This window comes from Microcebus murinus, chromosome 1 (genome assembly GCF_040939455.1).
Source record: "Microcebus murinus isolate Inina chromosome 1, M.murinus_Inina_mat1.0, whole genome shotgun sequence".
NCBI lineage: Eukaryota > Metazoa > Chordata > Mammalia > Primates > Cheirogaleidae > Microcebus > Microcebus murinus.
The window spans coordinates 40192655-40208386 of record NC_134104.1 but is presented as its reverse complement, the minus strand read 5'-3'; the positions used below and the strand labels follow the sequence as shown (position 1 = coordinate 40208386).

Sequence of the window (15732 nt, the reverse complement as noted above, 5' to 3'; positions counted from 1 at the left end):
TTTTCCATTTCTAGGAATTTTCACTGTCTGTAGTAGGGTGAAGAATATTTGAGTCACACAAGTTTACTTTTCTATTTCCCAGAACAAACGTCAAAATTGATTATAATATGTACAAATGAGTGTTCTTTCTTTTTTCAAATATCATGTTTAAGCTCAAAAACATTGTCAGTTATTGCTAGTAAAATTCAAAACTGTATAGCAATCCTGGAAGCTAAATATACTTAAAGATGATTCATATTTGTATAAAACTCTTCTAACATTAAAAAAATAAATTTAAGGTACAGAAAAGACTGCATAAAATAGTGACCTCATCAATTTCACCTAGCCTAAGCAATTTAATGATTTCACAAATATGAGCTTCACATTTTATGCCTACATGAACTCTGTCTCTTCCAACTTTTAAATACTAATATGCTTAGATGTCTCACTTTGCCTAATATTCTAATTTCTGAAGATATGAGATCAAGAAGTAATTGGAAAGTTACACATACAGTTATAAGCATGCAACTACTAGAAAATTCAATTTATATACAGCATATAAGTGCATCTGAGTAGCTACATTAAGTAAATTTCTGCACAGATGAACAAGGATTTGGAGGAACATTCTGAACTATGTTAACTCTGCAATGATAATCAACTATGACTACGATGCACATACACAGAAATGGCTCTCTCCTGCTCTAAATACACAGTAATGTATGATACAATATTAAATTTTAAAAAAACTTTTAAACTACATCATTCAATTTTAAAGTAAGAAAGTGAAATTTCAGGTGCCAGCAATGAAGAGGAAACAAAGTTACAGCCGAAGTGAAAAGAAGTAATTAAAACTGACTCCACTGGGCTACTAGAAGCAAATATTTTACCTTCTAAAGCTAAGATTTACAATTTGTGCATTATAAGGAACTAAAATTGAGTTTCCTAGATGAAGCAGTGAACCTAAGAAAAACTAAACAATCTGTACACAAAGATAGGAATCTCTCTGTTGACTTGCCCAAAATTACAGAAGGAAGTGAGATATCTACTCAGACTATAAAAATCACTAGAGAAAAGTAAGACTTATATTTATACTACCTGGGCTACAACGGGCAAACTCCATGGGGCCCTAGTAGTAAGAACCACAAAAAAAGCCTCAGAATATATCCATAATTTAGCAGGGCACTCAGAAAATTTCTGTATAATACCCCAATAAAGATAAACTACTGATAAAGTTCACCAAATATACTTGTCCATCTCTAAGAGAGTGGCGCCAGTGAGTGGCTACAGAAAACAAAGGAATTTTATTCCTGAGAAACCAGAAATAGCCTAATAATGTAAACGATCTTTAATATAAATATACTCTAAATGTTCAAAAGAAATAAATGAAGATATAGGATCCATAAACCACAATGAACATTAGTATAAATTTTATATTTGACTCTAAACATTATTTATATCATACGCATGCCATGACATATAACTGTGAAAGGAAACCCTATTCTATTTCCATGTTTTTCCTTTAATATCAATAACATGTGGATATCTTAAAAAAAAAAAAAGCAGAATATTTATTTGGTTTTTTGTTGGTAATGTTATTAAGATTAATGAATACAAAATACATGTTAATATATTTTAAAGAGTTCCTTAAAGTATCTTTTATTCAAATATAAAAGTGCAGTAATCCTTAAGGGAAATGTTCTTCCAACGACAAAAAGACAACTTTTATAGGGATCAGAGTCAAACATCTTGGTTTCCCAAATCAGTTGCAGTAAAATTCACCTTTTCAGAGGCACTTTGCAAAGGTATACTGTATTTCAATATCAATTTAAAATATTCCATTTCTTTAAATCTTTTTAAACTATGATGCTTCAATAAAAAACTTTTGGTGACATTGATAATTTATTTCTAATTTTTAAAATACAAAGATCTATCCAGTCATAAAAATGTTAGAAGGGGTTCTTTCAGGATTCATTCCAAATCACGCAACCAAAGAGAAGGTTCAAGATGTTGTAGTTCTTGAGAAATGTGACATTCAAAGATCGTTAAAAGCTACTTAACCATTATATAAACACAAGATAGGACTTAGTTCTCATGAATACAAAATTAAAATCTGTTTTGTCTAACAGTGGTCTCTCTCTCTCTCTTTCTCCCTTTGCTAAGTTTCTAACACTGTTACTCTTTCCTTTCCCCATAATATCAGGAGCACAAGTCAGTTAAAAAAAAATAGTATATCTGGTTTAAACACTGTAGCTATTATGTACTGAGACTTAGGTAGTAGGCAGGCGTGGTGTTGTGTGCCTGTAGTTCCAGTTACTCCAGAGGCTGAGGCAGGAGGATCGAGAATCCCTTGAGCCCAGGAGTTTGAGATTGCTGAGGTAGGTTGACAGCACGGCACTCTAGCCCAGAGTAAGACTGTCTGGGGGGAAAAAAAAAGAGGTACAAAAAGAAAAAAAAAAAAAACCACAGTAGCTTTAAGAATTCATAGGGACAAGCTGCAAGAGTAGGAAATTCAAATCTATGTACCTAAATAGGAATGAAGTGCACTTCACTTCCCATCTATCCTATTTCAGATTATAACTATGACCTGAAGCAGAAGAAAATATCAGAATCCCAATCACCAGATGGTGCCAAGGATAGGATTCAAAATGTCTTAGAAACTGTCTGTGACATGGGTCTGTGAGATCCGAACTAATTCTTTTTCTTCTATATTATATAGTGATCAATTTGGTCTGATTATATTAAAGATCCTTATAAGGCTGTAAACAACAGAATTATTTTAGATCTGATATACTGTATTATCTCCTGCTAGAATCTTTTTCTCTTAAATACATGTTTATACTAACAACATAATACAACATTTGTTATAGATCAACTCCATTTGTAGTACATTTCACTAGGATAATCTATTTTTACTCACTACAGAATAGGGGAAAGAGAACAGATTTGCAATCAGGTAGACATATCTAAAGTAGGCTCTGTCACTTATAAGTTGAATGGCCTCTGGCAAGTCACTTTAAAATTCCCCTTATTTGGATGTAGGCTTTATTGGATTAAATTGTTCCTTTAATTTTCTTAGTGTATGAAAAGTAAAGAAAATGGAGAAGATAAAGTTCTTTAAGAAATTATGCCAAAAAACAAAAACAAAACCACAAACCCCTAAATACCTAAATACTTGAGTTTCCAGAATGAAACGACTCACAAAATGTGTAGAAAATAAATTCAAAAGACTCATCCCGGGTCACATTATTGTAAAATTTCAGACCACCAGGAATAAAGAAAAAGGTCAAGAATTTCATCAAAGGAAATATAAAAATAGGTTTTATGCAAAATATCAGGAATCAGATGGCAGATTTCTCAAGGGCAACAAAGAAGACAGAACAGCAAAACTTTCAAAATTTTAAGGGAATAAAATTTCTTAGTGAATATTATATGCACAGGAAATATATTACTCAGGTATAAGGGTAGAATAAAAGCATTTTCAGAAATGCAAGTTTATTATCACATTTAACATTTTGAAAGGAAGCTATGTTATACTCCCAAATCAGAGAACAAACCAACAAAGAAGATGAGAAACCAAAATCAGGAGACAATATAAAAGAAAGGAGAAAAAACAATTCCAACACAACCAGGTCACATTGGCAGGTTCAAAGAAAGAAGCCTCAAAAGATGAAACAATAAAATAAAACAGAAATATATCCTATATCTAAACATGCCAAGAGGATATTTTCCTTGTTAGAATGAATTAGTGATGCATATGTACAAAATTAAGCAACTGAAAAACATTGATAATTAATCATTTCAAGAGAAATTTAAAAGTTACATGCTTTTTGATCTGTCTGGTATGGGTGGTAATTCTGCTTTCACAAAGTTGCCACATGAGAAGAAGTTTCCACATTTACTTCCCAATATTTTTAGGTGTCTTAAAATATCTGTACCAGGATAATCATCAAATATTTGACAAAATACTATATATATAAGAGTATGTACATAACTATTCAGCTCTAAGAAACAACGGTGATATAGCACATCTTATATTTTCCTGGTTAGAGCTGGAACCCATACTACTAAGTGAAGTATCCCAAGAATGGAAAAACAAGCACCACATGTACTCACCAGCAAACTGGTATTAACTGAGCAGCACCTAAGTGGACATATAGGTACTACAGTAATAGGGTATTGGGCAGGGGGGAGGGGGAGGGGGGTGGGTATATACATACATAATGAGTGAGATATGCACCATCTGGGGGATGGTCATGCTGGAAACTCAGACTTGTGGGGGGAGGGAGGGAAAGGGCATTTATTGAAACCTCAAAATCTGTACCCCCATAATATAAAAAATAAATATATAATAAAAAAAATAATAATAATAAAATAAAGGCCAAAAAACAACAACAAAAAAGAGTATGTACATAATACCAGCTTTATGTAATATATACATTCTAATAAATTTTTATTATATATAATGGAAAAAACACTGGTCCAGAAATCAGAAAGCTTGCCTTATCATACTAGTACTATAAACATGCTCACCATGACTCTGCATATGACATTTAACTTTTCTGATCCTCAGCTTCCCCATAAGAAAAATAAGAAATTGATTAGTTAACCTGTAAAGATTCCTTCTAGAATCGAATTAGAATATTCAATAGGAGTGATGGAGACCACCTTCATCTCTACCTTGAGAAACAGAGGAGGACTATATTTCACTGCTTTCAGTTTAGTTAAGGAGTTGTAAAAAAAAAGGGGGGGGAGGTGGGTGGGATATGGCATCACATCAGTACCATAGCATTTTAATGCCTATGAGAGACTCTCTAGTACTTCTTTCTCCCTGCCATGGGAGCTTAAGTCTCCAAGTGACCAAGACAGAGACTAGAGCCCCTGCAAACCCATCATGAACATAAAATGTAAGCAAGAAATATATCTTTGTAGTTTTAAGCCAACAAAATTTGGGAATTGGTTAATATTGTGGCATAATTGACAATATCTTGACTAGAAAAACAGGAATGGACAGAATTTCTCATAAACCAAATATTTAAAACTCAAAAGAAATTCCAAGTTAAATTGTTTTAGAAAGCTAAAAAATTTTTCCAATTTATCTACTTTTAAATTTGAATTTTTAAATTAAGGATATTGGGTTAATTATAATTAAATATGATTAATTACAAATAACTTAGTAATTACATATAACTTACAAATTAACTTGTTTAGTATAGTTTGCAAAGAGAGAAAATATAAAAAACAATAATATCAAACTTTCCACGCATTTAATTTGTTATTCTAGTAATGAAATCTTTCCCAATTAAAACTGCTTTGTTTTTATTGTATTTTATTGTATTTTATTTTTTTATTGATTTTTAGAGACAGGATCTGTCACCCAGGCTGGAGTGCAGTCGTGCAATCAGCACCACAGCCTTGACCTTCCGGGCTGAAGTGATTCTCTTGTTTCAGCCTCCAGAGTAGCTGGAACTGCAGGCATACACCACCATGCCCAGCTGATTCTTAAAATTTTTAGTACAGACAGGTCTTGGTACATTGCCTGGGCTGCTCTCAAACTCCTGGGCTCAAGTGATCCTCATACCTCGGCCTCCCAAAATGCTGGAATTACACGTGTGGGCCACCATACCTGGCCTTGTTTCTATTTTAATAATGGACAAAAATAATATGCTTATATACTATTGCATATATTCCCTCTATTTTGCTTATTTCATAGTTGTATGGAAAAAGGCTAAGAAATATATTGCTAAAAGATTTGCCTAACATTGATCAATAACTACCATTTTATATTGATTTACAACTTTCCTAACACCCAAAGTTGACAGTTCTATCTATAGTACCTTCTGATATTCCTCCTTGACTAATATTTCTTTCACAGGTTTTCTACATGTAGTATCATTCATAGTGTACTGTTTTCCCTTCAGATCTTAGAAAACCACTGGCTTTGGTTAGTGCTACTCTGAAGGCAGAATAGAGAGAATGAAAGGTGAGCAGGGAGTGGAAAATGGAATCCCTTTCCAGCTTAGAAGTCTTTCTTTCTCTCTCTCTTTTTTTTTTAACAGAGACAAACAAGGTCTTGCTCTGTCTCCCAGGCTGGAGTGCAGTGGCTTAGTCAAAACTCACTGCAGGCTGGCACAGTGGCTCACGCCTGTAATCCTAGCTCTCTGGGAGGCCGAGGCGGGCGGATTGCTCGAGGTCAGGAGTTTGAAACCAGCCTGAGCAAGAGCGAGACCCCGTCTCTACTATAAATAGAAAGAAATTAATTGGCCAACTAATATATATAGAAAAAATGAGCCGGGCATGGTGGCGCATGCCTGTAGTCCCAGCTACTCAGGAGGCTGAGGCAGAAGGATCACATGAGCCCAGGAGTTTGAGGTCACTGTGAGCTAGGCTGATGCCATGGCACTCACTCTAGCCTGGGCAACAAAGCGAGACTCTGTCTCAAAAAAAAAAAAAAAAAAAACAGATTTCAAGGTCTTATCCCTTGTGATATGGCTCCTTTCCCAACCATTTCACTGACCTAATTGACTCTTTTCAGAACTTACCCTAGATGATCTCTCTGTAGCATCTGACACCACTGAAAAAGCTTTATAGCATAGTAAAGAGGTGAATCCTTCAAACCAGACTGCCAGAATTTGAATCCCAACTCTACCCCTAGCTAACATCTTGGTTAAATTACTTAAACTTCGATCTTAATTTCATTATCTATAAAATAGAGATCATGACAGTACTTAATTCAAAGTTCTCACCAGAATAAACAACAGGCTTAGAATAGTGCCTGGTACATATTAAGAGCTCAAGTAAATATACGATACCAAGAACTCAATATGAGAACTCAAGTAAATATGAGACTCACCAAGGTGCCGATAATATCAGAATGAATAAAGACCCTTATCCTCATGAAGTTTATATTGAGAGGAGAAAGTAGACAGTATATTAAGATAACGTAAGAATATAGTATATTAAATAGTGAAAAATGCTAAGAAAAATAAAACTGGGAAAGGTCAGAGTTGAGAGAATTTCACACAGCCTCCCCACCCCCATACACACACAATTTGCTCTGAATAGCAAAGAGGTGGAGGAACGAATATCTTTCTTCGTCTATCTAGATATCACATCATACTATTATTTATAAAAGCATAATGATTATTCTGAGAGTTCTGACAGAAACTTTATAATTAACTAAAATCTCCAATACTTTCCTAAACACTGTTGTGAATCCAAGGGTCTTCCATTTTGTAGATGTGAATATGTTTGTCTATCATGTGACAGATAGTATCATGACAATAAAGAACTTATTTTGAGCAAAATCTCTATTACTGCTTTCTCAGCAACTGTCCTCAACTAAATGGCACTCATAGCAGCCCCACATTATGCAAAGTAATTTATAAATTACTTTACATTACTTTTCCTATTTCAATGATTTTTATGCAGAAATTCTTATTGGTTTTTCTAATTTTTTAACCTCTTTTTAGAAAACTAGGATAAGTTTTGCTGGGAGATAGACAGCCACATAAAATCAACTGCTACTGTGGAAAAATACCGAGTTTGTCTCTATTCAAATATAACCATTTTTGTTTCTTAGAAGGAAAGGGAAGATGAAAGACCGACTTCAAGAACTAAAGCAGAGAACAAAGGAAATTGAACTTTCTAGAGAAAGTCACATGTCAACTACAGAAGAAGAACAAGGGGTGTTTCTGCAGCAAGCTGTTATTTATGAAAGAGAGCCTGTAGCTGAAAGACATCTACATGAAATCCAGAAACTACAGGAAAGTATTAACAACTTGGCAGATAATGTTCAAAAATTTGGGCAACAACAAAAAAGTCTGGTGGCTTCAATGAGAAGGTTTAGTCTACTTAAGAAAGAGTCTAGCATTACAAAGGAGATAAAAATCCAAGCAGAACACATTAACAGAAGTTTGGATGATTTAGTTAAAGAAGTTAAAAAGTCAGAGATTGAAAATGGTCCATCATCAGTGGTCACAAGGATACTTAAATCTCAGCATGCTGCAATGTTCCGACATTTTCAGCAAATCATGTTTATATACAACGACACCATAGCCGCAAAGCAAGAGAAGTGCAAGACATTTATCTTCCGTCAGCTTGAGGTTGCTGGAAAAGAGGTACCTGAAGAAGAAGTAAATGATATGCTTCATCAAGGAAAATGGGAAGTCTTTAATGAAAGCTTACTTACAGAAATCAATATCACTAAAGCACAACTTTCAGAGATTGAACAGAGACACAAGGAGCTTGTTAATTTAGAGAACCAAATAAAGGATTTAAGGGATCTTTTCATTCAGATATCTCTTTTAGTAGAGGAACAAGGAGAAAGCATCAACAATATTGAAATGATAGTGAATAGTACAAAAGAATATGTTAACAATACTAAAGAAAAATTTGGACTAGCTGTAAAATATAAGAAAAGAAATCCTTGCAGAGTATTGTGTTGTTGCTGTTGTCCATGCTGTGGCTCAAAATAAAGAAGCTATTTTAGAAATTTTTCCATCTTTAGAGTGAAGGATGTCCCATATTTCAGTGTCTTATATTATTTTTCTTCAATTCATGGATCCATTCACATATCTTTCATCACTATTAATTAGCAATATTTCCCTTTAACTCTAGTGCACTAGAATTACAGAAATTTCTGAAGCCAGTTACATAAAACAAGTCTTTATTTAAACTGGAAACAGTACAGTTCAAGTCACAGGTGAACTATTGAAAATGAAATGAATGATCTTACGTTTCTGGTGAAGTATTAAGCTCTATTAAGCATTTTTCTAACTTCCAACACTTTAACAATATGAATGTTCAATTAAGTGATTACTACATAAGCAATCCATATGACTCATTTGAGAATATCTTGGTAGTTAAGAATAATGTAAAATAAGCCCTCAAAGGATGCTACAATCAAGCAAAATAAAACTAGAACCTGTATCAAATCTTTTATCCTCAGGGAGGTAAGTTAACTCAGTGGTCAACAGATCCTGAGAAAACTCAATTGGTACTTGAAGAATCTGATTGATAACTAGGAGCTGAATCTAGCTTAAGGCATAAGAAAGTGAAGGGTTCTTCAATTTTTCTTCAATTCATGGACCCATTCACATATATTTATTATTCTCCTATTTATTATTTAAAGGTCTAACTTTAAAAAAGTATATTTCGCTCAATTTTTGATAATAGCATTAGGATAATCCATAGCCTAGTTAACTTCTCCTGTGCACTTATATTAAAGAATATGACTCAAAGAAACTTGCAAACTAACATTTTCCTATAACATTGTCTAGAAGAAGAGTCAAGTAAGTACATAAAGATTGAGACAAAAAAATCCCATGTTGGCCGGGCGCTGTGGCTCACGCCTGTAATCCTAGCTCTTGGGAGGCCGAGGCGGGCGGATTGCTCAAGGTCAGGAGTTCGAAACCAGCCTGAGCAAGAGTGAGACCCCGTCTCTACTATAAATAGAAAGAAATTAATTGGCCAACTGATATATATATAAAAAATTAGCCGGGCATGGTGGCGCATGCCTGTAGTCCCAGCTACCCGGGAGGCTGAGGCAGAAGGATCACTCGAGCCCAGGAGTTTGAGGTTGCTGTGAGCTAGGCTGACGCCATGGCACTCACTCTAGCCTGGGCAACAAAGCGAGACTCTGTCTCAAAAAAAAAAAAAAAAAAAAAAAAATCCCATGTTGAAAAATAACAAAAGCTTGGTAATTGTTTCTTCTGATATGGAAACACACCAACAGAGTTTTTAACCTTTTGGGTCATAAACTCCTTGTAGAATTTGATGAGTGTTAGGATCTGCTCCAAAGAAAAATGCACATGCACTTGGAATTGTACACATGGGTCCTACAAAGACCCTGGGTCAAGAAACACTTTTTTTTTTTAATTGGAATGTTTATAACACCTAGTTAAGATCAAATCAGATATTATATTAATATTTTCTTCCCTGAATGAAGATATATATATATATATATATATATCTCACTTTTGTTATAAGCATCAGTTTGTGAAGTTTGGCCAAAAGTTAAGTTAGATCATATAACTCCACAGAAAAGCAGATAGTATGTAATAAGAAAATGGCACCATTCCAGTAGCTCAAGTATGCTAACAGGAGTGGGACTGTTATTATCCTGGGAGGAAATTTTAGCCTGTGGGTCTCACAGTCATTCTGGTTAAAGGTATTAAGAGATTCAACTACAAAAAGGAGGGGTAATTTATTATCTCTCTGAGGCCAACTTTCAAGACTATACAGGTAATAGAGAGAAGAGGTATAGAAAGAGCATGTACCTTATTACAACTCCTGTGTAACCTTGGGATGCTGAAAATCTCAATAGTTTAAGATGTTTAAAATACCTCTCAGCTCAGTTTATTTCATAGGTAACCAATAAATAGTTCTTTTTATTATTAACGGAAAATTTCTATGATGGATGTTGAGCTTAAAATTTGAGATTACTGCTGATTTCAGTGCTATTTATACAACTGCAAACATTTTTTACTTTTTCTCTTGAAAAGGCCTTCTTTGTCAAGATTAGGTTGAAGTTTTGGGATCTTTTTAATTAAATTATAAACAGTTAAAACAAGAGTATGTGTGGGTAGGGGGCAGGTGAGGGTAGATAAAATAATTCATACCTTGGTTAATTCAGAATAGAGGCTAAAGTAATTTCTATAGTCATTCTGAGAAAAGGACTTTCTAGGTAAATAAGTTAACATGATTGCAAAGAATGTTTGTATGGCATTTATTTTTATCCTCTTTAGAAGGAATGCAAATTGCTTTTACCTTTTTATTTAAATTGGTTCTGGTTCATGTCACTATATACAGTGGAATACAAACAAAGAATTTCAATATTTTCCAACTACTTTTATTATAGAAGAGGCATTTAACCACTAAGTCCAAAGAAGTAAAGTGATTTGTCAGGGTCATAAACAAATTCACATTAGCTCTTACAATCCAGGTTCCAGATTCTAACTTCTCTCTAGACTAATAGTTTTTTAACTTTTTACCATTTATTTCAGAAGACTTTCATTAAAATATTATGCTGATTAATAAATGCTATATAACTGCAAAGAGAACTTCTGAGATAATAAAACAAAGAAACCTAGTAACATCCCGATTCTGATTTTTCAAGAAAAACCTCAAGTCTGTGACATCAAGTGAAATTTGGCCAAGGCATCATTTGCAGTCACACATGCTGTTAGTCTGCTGTGCTGTATCTCAGCCCCTAGAATGTAACTTCCTGAAGTCATCCATGTATTTTTGTTGTTTTTGTTCCCAAGTGCATCCCCATCACCAGAACAATGCCTGGCACACAGTATATGAGGTAGACTCAATAAATATGTGTTAAATGAATGAATGTATGAATGAGTAAATGCATGAAAAAGTAAACAAAAATAAACAAATGACTATTTGGTTAAAAACAAAGCATACACTATTACTTTACAAATGACCAAAAGTCATTAATATTTTGTTCTTTAGTCTAGAAATAGTTTTTACATTAGACTAAAGCTGATTTTCTGCTTAAACATCTGTAGAGACCAATTTACCCTATGGAGTTCCACAAAGTTCACTCTTCTTATATGTCTCTTAAAGCTTTCCTTCAGATTTAATAAAGGTGAGAACTGATTATATAAAACAAATATATAAATAAAATATATAAAATATATTTTTTATATTTTATATATTACAAATATATAAATAAAAAATAACTTCTTTAATTAATTAAACATATAAAAATTAAAAATTATAAGATTTACCAGTAAATGATACAATAAAGTTATAACTTTTATAATTAGAGCTTCTAAACTTCCTAGTAAATAAATGTTCACTTACTACTGAGAATCACTGAGAAACTCTACTTACAGGTTTTCATCTAACCACATGATAGGCTGATTTGTTTTTTACAATCTTTAATAATGAATCACAAGAACACGGGAAAAGGGAAAGGCTGCCAATGGCCAACATTTAATTTACTCCACGTTAAAGAGCAATTTAAACTCCTTTCACTTTACTATGTCTCACAGTTATAGCACCATCTGGTGTTTATTATGCATAATTACTACGAGAGCCAGTAACACAAAAGTCCTGTGTCACTTAAGTTTTAAAAAAATGTTCAGGCACTTGGACAAAACTATATAAGCATATGTCTAGATTGATAATACCACAGGTCATAGGTTCAATGTGAAAATTGTAAAATCAATGTGGTATTAAAAAATAAACCACTTAAATAAATTTCAAACAAGAATATTTTAAGAAAAAGGACAAAGGCAAAATATAAGTTATTAATATTGAGAGGAGAAAAAAATTGAAACCTATTTAGAATCTTGTTAATAGACTATTCCAAAATGCAAAAGTAAATAAAAAATAAATCATCAAATAAAACAAAGAGTTTATATTTGAATACCCAGGAGAGCGAAGTATAAGCTTGTTCATAAGATAGTCTTAACTTTTATCTCTATGGAAAGCATTATAACAAGGCCTCACTATATTAACAATTCCCAGTTAATTACATACATTTTATTCTACCAAGGCATGACTAATTTATCTTATTCAGTATTTCATAACAGGTAAATTTCTTCATTGGCCAATGCTTCTGCCCTAGAAGCTGTTGGTACAATGACACCAACATTACTTACACCAATACAGGCTTTCCTGATATTCTTGGATGTCTTAGCACTTCTGACATTGTCTCTTTTGTCTCTTCCATTCTCTCTTCATCACTGGAATCCACAACAAATATTACTCCATAGGATTCAGCATAGTAATTCTTCCAGATTCCCCGAATTCTTTTTCCTCCTCCCAAGTCAAAGATGGTAACTTCAAATTTTCCTTGTCTAAGGTCAATTTTGGAAAATCCAACAGTAGGAGCTACATCTTCAGGGTGCTCTGTTTCAAATGACACAAAAGAAACAATCTTTAGACTTCAAATTAACAACATTAATTTAACTTTACAACTTAAATGACACAAAAAGTGCTATTAGTCATACTTTAGCACAAAGTGGCATGCTTACTATTTGCTTAAGCAATAAACATTACATCCAAGCATACTGGTTTGGGAAGAAGCTAGATACTAGAAAATATCCAACTAGAATTTGCACTCCATGCAGATTGGAATTTCTTTTTGTTTTTCTGATATAACACCATTACCAAGCATATAATAGGTATTTAAAATGTATATGTTGAATAAATATATGAACGAACTCTTTTATGCCTACTCTCCAAGTTACAAACAATAAAAATATCAAGCCTTCAATACCAAAGTCATCCTCAGGGACTGCTAAATCTTCTGTGGAGTTATAAATAAAACCATAAACATTTAGAGAATAGAAGAAACAAAGAGTGAGAGAAGCTACAGAGTAAGGCCTCTCTTTTTAATTAGATGAATTAAAGCTATACTTGGAATAAAGAGTCTTTTGAGAGTAGCTTGCAAATAGAAAGTAGATTTCATCTTTTCTGTAGGATCATGTTTTGGATGTCCAAATAAATTTATAATTGAATTATTTTGGACTTGTATATATGACAACAAAAAGAAGGTACAGGATGCATATGATTATTACTCCTAAGGAGCGATAATGACAGTAAGAGATTAAAAAGATCCCTGAGAGTCATAAAACATTTCATAGGATAGATGGAACTTAGGCCTTAAAGCTAGGTAGGACTTAAACAGTCAAAGAGTGATCTAATACAGTAAAGGAAATGGCAAAGTCAAGGAACACAAACTAACTGAACGTTGTGGCTGTAACACATCCTTAAGATTAAGAATTCAGACTGAAGTCAGAATAAAGAAGGTTTTGAAGATAAAGAATGGAGAGCCACTGAAGGTAGTTGGCAGACCAATGATATAATTAAGGTGATTAAAGAAGTGTTTCATCTTGCAAAAGTGTCTAGCATGACTAGAAGTGAGAGTGATAACCACTTCAAAAAGAGGTATGAAAATTTTTAAAAAGGAATAGAAAAGACTCATGAAAGATTAATGGAATCTGCTGACTCAGTGGTTATAACGTTTAAGTTTCATGTTTGTTTTTTCCATTCTCTCTTCACTGGAGTCTACTGATAACTATTACCACACAAGACTATTTAAACTTCATGGTCAAAACAGTAGCTGCAAGCCACATGAAGCTTTCTAAATTTAAATAAATTAAAACAAAATTAAAAATTCAGTTTCTCAGTTGCATCAGCTACATTTCAAGTATTCAAAAACCACATGGCAAGTGGTCTACCCTATTGGAGAGAGCCAACACAGAATATTTCCATCAATGCAGAAAGTTCTATTGAACAACACTGGTTTAGAGGGTCTTATTCCCACATTTAGCAAAACAGTTTGCTATTACAAAGATTAACTTGAAAGGCAATTGCTAGGCTCAGGTGTGACTGAGAAACAGACTTGCCATACACCATTCTCTTTCTGTGAGCACCTTAGTGCCCTTTATGCAGTTCCAAAGAAAGTTAATAGAGCCATTACAAGTCATATTTTTGCTAACACATTCATTACTTAGAAAGAGAAAAAGGCAGCTAGACCTAATATAAGTAACGATTTTCCAGAAATAGGATTACACTAGACATTTAAAAATATAGATCTAGTCCTAGCCAGAACTGGTTTCCACAGATAAAATAGGCAGCTGTCTTTGAGTATGAATTGACAGGAGCCCCTAGGAAATCATCAGCAAAAACCAATCAATTATGCTGGAGTAGGAAAAAGGGTTACAGGTACTAAATGTCTACTTGGTACAAAGACTTTGTTAGGCATCAGGATGCAAAGATGAATAAGATATGGTTGCTGTCCTCAAAGAACATACAGTGCAACAGAGAGAGACATAATATTAATGGGAATAACACAGAATGTGTATATTCTGTAAAAAATACTGGAGAGGATAGTGTGAGGGAATTCAAGAGGAAGAGGGTAAAGAGAGAGAGGTGAGTTATGGTCTAGAAAAGCTTCAGATTAGAAGTGAATTGTGAGCGAAGTCTTAAAAGCCACATAAATATAGCAGTGATGAGAGAACAATATTTTAGACAGAGGAAGAAATGTAAGCACAGATAAATTTATAGCAATATTCCTAGTACACAAATTCAGCTTAAGGAATTTTTTTCAAAAATGGTAGGCAGAGCCAGCACCCTAATGAAGGTGTTTAGGACTTCAAAAGCCTGTTTCTTTTGATATATAAAACACTCTCTATTCTTTCCTCTGGTTCCTACATAGCATTTGTGTTTCAAGACTTATGAATAAATGTTCAAGTACAACTTCTCCCACAATCCTTTTTCTGATGATTCTCTAGTAGAGCCCAATACTACAACAAACTGCTAAGATAGCTGAAATAGCTATCCATACATCCATTCATTCTTTTGTATTATACATCCTTTGTATTAAACATCCTTATACATCCTTTATATTAAACATCCTTCCATGTATTTATCCATCCTTATTTCTAATAATTTATTGAGGGCCTATTATAGATGAGGCATCATGCAAGAATCAGGGGCACAAAGATACATGGTCCCTAATCCTGAGAATTTTAGTAAAGGGCTGAGTATGGTGGTTTACACCTCTAATACTAGCATTTTGGGAGACTAAGGTGGGAGGATCACTTGAGCCCAGGAGTTCCAGACCAGCCTAAGCAACAGAGTGAGACCCCTGTCTGTATAAAAAATAGAAAAATTAGCTGGGTATGGTGGCATATGCCTATAGTCCCAGCTACTAGGGAGGCTAAGGCAGGCAGATCACTTGAGTCCAGAAGTTTGAGGTTATAGGGAGCTATAATGATATCATTA

The 15732-nt window shown here is 33.7% G+C and overlaps 2 protein-coding genes across 5 annotated transcripts in view; one reads left to right on the top strand and one right to left on the bottom strand.

Annotated features, from left to right (window-relative positions):
* Nucleotides 1–15732, bottom strand: part of ARL13B (ARF like GTPase 13B) — a 72076-nt gene that overhangs the window by 27234 nt on the left and 29110 nt on the right. For 2 of the 4 annotated variants that reach the window (XM_012760970.3, XM_012760971.3), the window contains exon 3: nucleotides 12600–12849. The exons of the other annotated variants lie outside the window; for them this stretch is intronic. In XM_012760970.3, the coding sequence (XP_012616424.1) occupies nucleotides 12600–12849 (250 nt within the window). The remainder of the gene's footprint in view (nucleotides 1–12599; nucleotides 12850–15732) is intronic. 4 annotated transcript variants of the gene reach the window in all.
* On the top strand, nucleotides 7511–8529 carry STX19 (syntaxin 19). Its single transcript, XM_076001037.1, has one exon. The coding sequence runs from the start codon at nucleotides 7572–7574 to the stop codon at nucleotides 8451–8453; it is 882 nt and encodes a 293-aa protein (XP_075857152.1). The 5' UTR covers nucleotides 7511–7571; the 3' UTR covers nucleotides 8454–8529.

Excerpts from the sequence above, each read along its gene's own strand:
- STX19 (XM_076001037.1), top strand. The coding sequence starts at position 7,572 with ATGAAAGACCGACTTCAAGAACTAAAGCAGAGAACAAAGGAAATTGAA.